Source organism: Convolutriloba macropyga, unplaced genomic scaffold (assembly GCF_964194025.1).
Source record: "Convolutriloba macropyga unplaced genomic scaffold, txConMacr16.3 SCAFFOLD_3826, whole genome shotgun sequence".
NCBI lineage: Eukaryota > Metazoa > Xenacoelomorpha > Acoela > Convolutidae > Convolutriloba > Convolutriloba macropyga.
The window spans coordinates 11881-22081 of NW_027452113.1; the positions used below are offsets into that span (position 1 = coordinate 11881).

At 36.9% G+C, this 10201-nt stretch overlaps 1 protein-coding gene across 1 annotated transcript; it reads left to right on the forward strand.

The window, feature by feature from the left end:
• Nucleotides 1-1225: 1225 nt before the first annotated feature.
• Nucleotides 1226-9769, forward strand: LOC142357211 (serine/threonine-protein kinase Nek11-like; the record flags this gene model as incomplete). The annotated part of the gene is made up of 5 exons (XM_075408874.1): nucleotides 1226-1396; nucleotides 1479-1644; nucleotides 1726-1874; nucleotides 8399-8560; nucleotides 9620-9769. Coding segments are annotated over exons 1-5 (779 nt in total), but the record flags the coding sequence as incomplete, so codon positions are not given.
• Nucleotides 9770-10201: the final 432 nt, after the last annotated feature.

The window sequence follows — 10201 nt, forward strand, 5'->3', positions numbered from 1 at the left end:
CAGTCACAAGAGATCTGCCACGTGCAGACGTTTTCTGGTTTGTACAGCATCATGATATCATTCCACATTTGCTTTAGAATTCGGTGTTTTAGATGTGTTCCGAAGTCAATGCTATAATGAAGTCTGTTGGCTATCCTTTGGATGCCAAGGAAGGATTCGCCGCGAGACTTTTCGAGTCGTTTTTTCATTAAGTCAAAGTAATCGTCTCTTCTCATTGATCTGTTTCCAGGCAGCACCGGCTGTTTTGTATTTGTCGGTTGAATTTGTTGAAGACTTGATAGTAGTAGAAGATCATTGAGCTGATAGTACATTGGCAAGGGTAGTAGATGTAGTAGAAGATCATTGAGCTAATAGTACATTGGCAAGGGTAGTAGATTTGACAAACGGAGTTGTTCGACGTAACTCAGTGTCTTGCTATTTGTTATCCAGGACACAACCTTTTGTTGAAACCGTTCCAAGTTTCGCATATCTCCTCGGTTTAAGTTACAGCACACGGATCCGTACATTAGAACTGCAGAATCATCGATTTGTAAAGTCCCAGTTTGATGCGCATATTAACTTTAAAGGCTACATTTCTTCTCAGGGAATAGAAGACTCGGTTAGCTTTCTTCATTCTTTCTTCTAAGTGGATTTTCCAAGTCAAATCGGATTGTATCCGAATCCCTAATTCCTTTACACCAGCTGAGGTTTGGAGGAGACTTCCACACAGGTAGAAGTGGCTTTCTTGTCCTTTGAAAAAAACTTTGGCGCATTTTTCAATAGCTAGACCCATTTTGTTTCGGGTAACCTAGTCTTCCAGTGCGTCGAGGTTACTCTTTACTTGGTCTGCTGATGTCCCAATGTGGAGTATTTTAGGTCATCCGCGAACATAAAGGGTTCACCAAATCTGAGGGCATCTGGCAGGTCGTTGATGTATATGCAAAATAAGATGTATATGCGTGATAACACGGTTGTTAGTGCCCTCGAAGTTATCATAACACCTCGGCTTCGCCTCGGAGTTTGATCACTTCTCGGTGACGATAACAACCGTTTGGTAATATTCATTATGACCCCCCGGTGAACGTGCATTTTTTTTACATTGTAACGTCCTATATAACAGCACATAATTTGTAACGGGGGTCATAACACGGGGGGGGGGGGCTATAGGTTATCTGACCTATAATTACTGCAAACACTGGTTTCTAAATGAACCTGGATGTCTGTTACTGTGCATGATTTCAGGCCGCATTGTTTAAATACCAACAATGGTCATTTCGCGCGGCGTTGCACAAAAAGAAGCAACTGCCAATAGAATAGTCGCGAACCGGTATTTGCTGAGCAAAAAGTTGGGCCAGGGACAGTATGGCACAGTATATCTCGTGGAAGATGATCAGAGTCTATATACAGAGGAGAAGTTGTTAGTGTAGCTACATTTTCAATTTTATCAGGTATATCTTAAAATTTAGCCAGGGCGTCTTATGGTTCCTTTGTTATTTCAGCAAAGTTTTGAAAGAGATTCACGTAGGTGAAATGCCTCCTGATGAAACAATAGACGCCATGAGAGAGGCAAAATTACAAGCCAAACTGGACCATATTGGAGTGGTGAAATGCTTTAATAATTTCCTGGACAAGGATTTCTTCTGCATTATCTCGGAATATTGCAATGTGAGCTTTATTTTGTTTCGGCCGGTGTTCTCTGTCATAGTTAACGTAATTGAATTACTGGTATTGAAAACATTATTTTAGGGTGGTGACCTTGGCTTATTAATCGAGAAGGCGAAGAAGGAAGGAACACATTTTAGTGAAGTAGAGATCTTAGATTACTTCTGCCAAGTCGTTCTTGCCACGCGATATATGCACCAGAAACAGATTCTGCATCGTGATCTTAAACCTAGGTTAGTATGTTCTTTTTTATAGTACTGGGAGTGTGTGGAAACACCATTAGCTGACCCCGCTTGGGCTCTTTTCTGTTATTGCCCCCCCACGTCCATTTGCACCCCCCACTTATAGCATGTTATAGCATATTGGTTGCGTTTCATACACTTACATATACAATTATATGCAAACGGCATTTACAATTTAATTATGCCGCGAAGTTTTGAAATTAAGACGTGTACGGTAATTGAACTTTGCTTATAATGTAAGCAGACAAAGAATAATCTTGTTTTTAATATTTTTGCGCTTTTCTTTGACGGGAATAGCTTTATGGCACTAATTTTTTTGACAACCGGAAACAAAAATTCATCCATTCGCCTACCGGTACCGGCAATTTATTATGACTAAAATAAGGGATCTCTAAGGACCAAAAAGTACATATTTGGGGGGTGCAAATAGACTGGCTATATAAGGCTGGGGGGGGGGGGGGGCAATAACAGAAAAGAGCCCCCGCTTGTTGTTAAAAATGTCAATAGACGCAAATTTGTTGCGACTTATCTCAAAATTTTAAATTGCGTCAAAATGAAAAAAACAAGTCTCACTAATCACGTTACTAGTAACTGCCAGTGTTTTGTCTAGGTTATTTTTTGACTTACTTCCCAGGATGAAGTGCGCGACACAAGCCGTCCCTAATCAGGATGAGGGGGGGGGGGGGTAAACCGCGACCGCTCAACAGTCTGTCCACTATCCATATCCAAATTCCTCAACAAACTATGAGTTGTCTTCAACAAAATATGCAACTTCCTGTCCACAAACTTAACAACGCACAGTTAGGTTTTTGAGTTGTGTGTGAGTTGTCTTCCTGTCCACAAACTTAAACAACGCACAGTTTGGTTTTCGAAAGAACCACGCGGCAGTACTACATCTCCTCTTTGTTGACGAACTTCACAATTACTATGATTCCCAAGAAAATGACGCGTAAAGATATCAACGCGTAAAGATATGCGACGACTCGTCGCCATACATTCCTGTCACCAGTGGTGTTCCACAAGGGTCTATAGTGGGTCCCCTGTTCTTTATCGTTTATGTGAACGCCCTGTGTAATGTAGTAACCCTCACCACTCCTCATGCATATGCAGACGAATTCAAATTATTTTTAACCTCAGCTGCACACCTACCACATGACATAAATCAAATCATCAAATGGAGTACAGAAAATGACATAATCTCAATGACAAAAAATGTGGCCTGAGCCTCCGAGGAAGTTTTGAAGGTAGCCTCAATGGAACAGCTCTAGCCTCAGCTAGCAGGAGCTTGACCCTGGTGTTTGATGAGCATTAATCCGACGCAGAGTTTGAATTGCAACACTCGACTCAACAAGGCTTGGCGAGCGTTCTATTTCTTCAAACGTACTGTCTCAAAAATCGCAAGCTGGAAAACCAAATTGAACGCCTGTACTAGCTACGTTTTTCCTGTTGTAGGCTACGCATCCCAAGTTGGCTACGCCAGTAAGGGAGATATATAAGTCCTAGAAAGGCTATCAAGCAAAGCTGCCTTGTGGATTATGAATTACCCATCAGACAAGACATACAAAGAGACTTGAACGCCTCAAGCCACTATGGCTGTCATTCTACTTAGAGTTACATGACCTTTTCTTCCTCTATATACTCGCGAACAAATACGACTTTTCTGAACATGAACGAGGGATTGTAACAAAGAGGAGGCAAGGCTCCAAAAACGAGTTCGCAGTGAAAAAAGGAAGACTAAAGAAAGCAGATTGCAACTTATTTGAACGTACACTACACTTGTTTAACATCTTGTGGCGTACTCTACTATCCAACGCCGACAATATCAACAAGGAAACTCTCAACGATATATATTGGCAAATGTTTCTACAGTACAATAAAAATGATTCTTGCTCATGACCCATTATATGCCTCTGTGGAAACTGCAGCCCAATGTCCAAACTGTAATAATCAAAACTCCTGCTAAATTTAAACTTTTAGAGTGAATTATCCGTGGATTTGTACTCTGAAGCCAGTACTGCTACTACTACTATGGGGTGAATAGTTTAATCAGGACCCCTTCCAGAGTCTGCACGGTCTAGTGAGGTCACTCGATACTGTCTGGATAGTCTAATCAATGTTACGTACAGAGCCTGTATGGTCTCATCTGGCGCTACCTACTGTCTTGAAAGTCTGATCAGAACATGCGCACATTTTACTTTTGAGTTGCCTTGCTGTAATTGACCACAAAAGCTGAATGCATGAGAATAGTTTTACGGAAAATTGTGGTCGACGAGCTTTGTTTTTACATGGCTATTGCTTTGAGAGTGGCTATTGCTATAGCACATAAAAAAGATAACGGCGAACGCCCAGAAAGGAAAACAATGCAAACAGTAGGGAAAACTAAAGAAATTGTTAATTCTATCAAATATTCAAACGTCTTCTTTCATTAAAAAAAAGTAATTGAACCTAATATAAAAACCAATATCAAAAATTCAAGGAACTAAAGAAATTTAGTTTCCGCAGAAAATGGCCTGCGGAATATTCAAGTGTCTTCTTTCAATGAAAAAAACCACAATTTCACCGAGAACACTAAGGTGACAGAAAATTTTTCAACAAAAATAAGATTTCAAACTTTGAAGTGTCATCAAAACGCATAGTGAAGCTTATGGGAGTCCATAAGCTCCCCATAAACAGTAAAAAAAAATTTGTGAATACAGACAATCTAACATAATTTTGAAAAAGCAAACTGCTTAAAATAGCTCAAAAATGAAATGCTTTATGTGGCCCAGAATCCGTGCAAACGACATTTTTTGTTAACGTACGTCAGAGAACCCGTAGGCTGTTGAAGCTATTTTTCACTGTAACTGAAAATAATTAAATGGCCATTCATTTTTGCTCTTATAGTGAGCTGTTTTTTTTCTTTCGGAATATATGATTTAGATTGGAAAAACGACTGCCCCAAATGTCACAATTTCAACAGTAACAGGTGCACAATAGTGCACAAATTCCCAGGAAAATAAATTGTTATTTTTATTTTCCTTATGAGAATAATTTTAAATATAGTCAACATCTTTCAGAGTTCGCACTATAATTACAAGATAAGTTCAGGACCTTCAGGGTGGCTTTTTTGGATGAGATGTTATTCGGTGTTTAGATTTTTGAGGGGTTTGACTTGATTTCGCCCCGACTCGTTTGACCGCAATATTTGTTCCGACCCCTCTTGAGGGGGGGGGGGGGGAGGAACTATATACTCAAATGGGTTTTTTTTGTTCAGTCAATTTTGGCCGATCGATATATTCATCGTGGAGAGTTGACTGGTATCATTAGAAAGCTTGTCCAGCGTAGAATATGGAATTAAAAAGATTTTTTTAATTTTCGTTTTTGACAGGGAGATATCGAGGTTTAAACTTTCGAGAAAATAGAGTGAATTCCGTTGATTTCATTCACCTTTTATCGGAATTTTGACTAAAGTTTCGCCAATTTCGATAAAAATTTTTAAAAAATTTTCAAGAAATTGTTGTTGATTTTACGTTTAAAGACAAAATAAATTATCGGCTATTTTCATTGAATGTTTTTGTCACAAATTCCGGCTAAATGTTTCTCAAAATTCAGACTTTTTCATCAAAAACAGCACGAGATAAGTTTCTTTAGTCCACTCTGATTCAATTTGAAGGAAGTGCACACCCAAACACCACTAACACAATCTTTGTAGACTGAAAAGGGGGCTAATTGCACTTCAAATTCCGTCGAGAGTGCTCTGTAAATAAAAAATTTGCCGTTTTTTGCTAACTTTATTCGTTGATTATCAAAAACGCAGCATTTATTTTTGATTTTTTAACTAACAAAATATCTATATCAATGACATTCCAAAATTCATTATTCCCAATGGACAATAAGCATTAGCAGGACTAGTTTTGTACCAATCTTGGACCGTTACAATCCAAAAATAATTCGGATTGTCGTCAGTCGGTTTTTTATAAAAAAAATTCGATCTTTTTTATATTAATTAATTAAGAGAACATTTCAAATCAAAGCTCACTAGTGATAGGTCTCATTGGCTTCCTAATTATCCCGAAATTAATTTATTTAGTTGATTGCTTGAAAGCTTATGGTCGTTTTGACTTAATATATTTGATTTTTAAATAAAAAATGGCTTATTGAACTTTGCCTCCATTTTTCTCTTTAATTTGGTCAACTTGTAGCTTAGTGTCAGCAATCAAATAGTGCTCCTTCAGTCTGCTGAATCCAAATTTAGTCTCTATTGCGGTGTTACGCCTTAAGTTATGGTATTCTGGCTTTGATACTACTAGATTTCACACTTTTTTTAAAAAAGTTTTATGTATTTGTCCATTTTTCATGTTTTCTAGTTTTGTCAAATTTTCACGGTATTGTCAGTTCATATATCACATTTTCGCGTTCAAAATAACGCATAACACAATTGATAATAATTAAATCCCTAAAGATATAGATTGTGGTTCTTTACCGCTTCGACAGTACTTTCTCGAAGAATTTAATTTTTTTTTCAATTTTGTCTTTAACTGTCGTTTTTACTTTGTCTTTTTAGTCGTTTTTAATTTCCTGTACAATGACCCGGTTTGATTGGATTTTCCTGGAAGAGTAGATGAGACGATGTTCTGATATTAGGAGATAGATGATGGCTTTCATGACTGCGAAAACAATTGTTTTCCAAAATGAAAAAAAAAAACATTTCAACTTCGCAATTTTGTTCCTTTTATTATCTGTTTGTTACCTGGTCTCGTTAATTAAAGGTTAAATATGACATGATTTTTGTCAAGAGAAGGTGTCAAAAGGGATTGTTGTCACAAAATCTAATGTTTTTAAAGAATTCGTTGTGACTTTACTGGCTCCGACACGGGTTTTTCACAAAAAAAAGTAAATTAATTTTTCATTTTTGTCATATTTGACGTTCTTTTGTAGACGTTAGACTTGTTCTGGATAATTGCAGGTCTCGAGGGCTTCCTTTGGAAGAATAAACGAACTTATTCAATTTTTTCATTTTGTAATTAATGGCTTTTATGTCTTTGGAAATAATTTTTTTTCGAGTTTTACATAATTTTGCATTTTTTCTTTTTTGTCTAATTGTTGCTTATTTTCAATAATGAGCGGCCACATAATACATTATCGGTGTTCGACGAAGGTGCAAACGAAGATTTTTTGGGGGCCAAAGTATGGCTTTACGGCTTCCAATACATTTTCTGGCAAGTTTTAATTGATTTTTAGTTTGTTGTCTATTTGCTGTTCTTTGTGTAACTGCATAGAAAATTGAATACCAAGAGTTCTTAATTCCCTTCTATGGAAGCATTGGTAATTGTTAACCTATGGGATATTTTATTTGATTCCTAATGGTTTTCATTACTTTGAAATTAATTGTTTTTTTTTTTAATTTTTTAAAATTCAGCGATATTTCTAACTTTAAAGTTTCTGTTCATTTTTGTCTAATTGTTACCAAGCTTTATTATGAACTGGTGAATAACCATTTTTTTTCTGGTGAATTACAAGTTATTTTAATTATTTTCAGTTTTATCTGACACTATTTTGACTTTGTTATTAAGTTTTGTTTTTTAAAACGGACATAAATTTTTTGATGTAATTAATATTTGTTGTTGTTGTTTGATTTTGCCGTTCGTCTTCGCTCGCTTTCTTAATATCGACATATTTTATCAATTTAATGCATCATTTGTTACTCCACTGAGTTATTTGCTTTGGAGGCTATCTTTTCGTTCATACACCAGTTTTTTTTTTGAAAAATACTTGAATTTTTTGTTTTTCCATCTGTTCCTCATTTGGTAGACAATTATGCCAAAATTTTGGATGAGCGGTGTCGGAACCTTATGTGCGATCGCACATTACCGAGCCGCCTCGTTCAATATAATCTCAACCCCTTTTCACCCTCAAACCCTGAAAATCTAAGTTTAAATCCTCAAACTGTTTTCCAAAGCCACCGTATCTCTAATTTTAAAATACTAACTACCAGGTACATAAGATCCCGATGAGCGTCAACGGCTACTATTTTCCGATTATGTTTGTTTTTCTAGACTTTTTGATTTTGAAGCATTTTTTTGTTGATCTGCGTAAATATTTGTTTGAGGCAATATCTTGTTGATCTGCGGAAATATTTGGTTGAGACAATGCCTTGTTGATCTGCGTAAATATTTGTTTGGCAGCGCTTATTTCTGTCAATCTCAAACTGACGGGAGGCCTGAAGAACTTTTTTTCTGAAGAACTTCAGATATCAGTGCAAATAGTGACCTTTTCTCTTTTTAGCATTGATTTTCGGCTCGTTGGTACTTTCTGATTTTTAATACGACCAGTTTGCTTTTTTTGCGATCTTTTGCTTTTAACACAGTGATTATCAACGATCAATGTGAATAGTTATCAGATTTGTGTAAACAAGAACATCTTTTAGATGTAGACTTACAGCTGGAATTCACTTAAATAATATCCTTGCCTGGAAGATTTCCAAATTTTTGAAATCTTACTTTCAAAATATTTGACGGAAAATTGTGATGTTTCAGAAATATATTTGTGAAGGACAACACATGTAAGCTGGGCGACTTCGGGATCTCGCGGGTGCTAATGGGCACTGCAGACATGGCCTCAACTTTCATTGGAACTCCATACTACATGAGTCCAGAGTGCCTGAGACACGAGGGGTACGATTCCAAATCAGACATGTGGTAAGTCAACATCTGAGTGTCCTGGAACAGATATAGATAATAGCTCATTCATTGGCAAAGTTGACAAAGCTAGGAAAGATATATAGTATACTTCACATTGCTGGAGAACTTCGGACGTTTATCGAGAACCGCGTAACGGTTCGAGATGTTCAGCCAGAACTTGGAATTGATTTCTACAGAGTCGCGTAGCCTTTCTTAAAACAGAAAACTTGAAATTTTGAAGTGCCTAAAGTTTATGCAAATCGGAACTTCTGGCACTGCAAAGTTTCCGCATTTTCAAAACTTGCACTTGTGTGCATTAAAGATTTTGCGGATTATAATGCTTAACATCTTCTTATCTGCAAGAATTTGTAGAATGAACAGGCAGGAGTCTATAATTTTGAGACTGATGTTCTGTTAGCCTGTTCGCTTCTTAACGCGCGCGTTTACGCGTGCAATGTTCTAGCTTGAACATGACGCTGCATTTAAAATTTATGAAAAGCCAGCTTAGCTGTATTTATTTTGGTGTATTATTGGGGAGCAGAAAATTGAGGTGATCATAATTGATAGGAGTATTTATTACATATTGGCGGTAAGGTGATATTTTGATAGGCGGATTTTGCTCCTTATCTACGCTTTCCGGTTTAAGATGAAAACTTACACTTTTTTAATCAGATATACCATTTTAAGCAGAAATTAGGGATATGTTGCTTTGCCCTCCCTCAACCCATTTTAGTGGCCATTTATCTTTCACGCCCCTAGGCGCACGTACTTTCTTTTATACATATTAAAGTGCTTTATAACAACACATAATTTGTAATGGGGGCATAAAAAACATTGTAATGGTGGCCGAAATTGGCTATCGTTTCAACTGTGAGGGCTTCAACGGATCAAATTGTCAGCATAATTTTCCTTACACAAGATTCGAAGATCATATTATGAACTAAGTAGTAGCTCTTAAATGAAAAATTTCTCGGTGTCAGGTTCTTAATAATTCTTACGTAACTTTTCTTATATAACTGTTCCAATCTTCTTGACTCCGGTAATCCATTTAGATTTAGGTACTAATGTTCTGTTAAGGTCTCTGGGAGTGATATTGTACGAGTTGTGTACTTTCGAGCACTGTTTTGACGGGGAATCCATGATGGCGGTCATGTACAAAATCACCCAGGGCAAAATTCCAAAACTGCCCGAGCACTTCAGCAAAGGGATCCAAAACATTTACGAGAAGTAATTACTTCGTATTTGATTTTTTAAAACTGGCTACAATCAGGATGTATTAGGCGCCCATTTCATTCTGTTCTGGAATAGACTTCAAACGTTTGCCGTCATTTTTGAACAGTCCGATGGATAAAAATCGGGCTGATCCACTTATGACAGATTAAAGCAGTATTTTGACAATTTGAAAGATTTACTATATTGCTTTTCTTCAGTTTTTTTACCGGAAATACTATTCGTTCAGACGGAGTTTTGACTTAAAAGCGGAAGTGAGTAAATTTGCTGTGTGATTTAATTTTTTAAGAGCGACAGAATTGTTTTTACCATGCGCTGAGTTTAGTCAGTTACTTTTTGACTTTGAAAAGTGTTTCTGACAGAATAAGGCATATGGATAACCGCTTTTAGCTGTTCTTTCGCCCAATTGGCCAAGTTTAATTTGGTTTT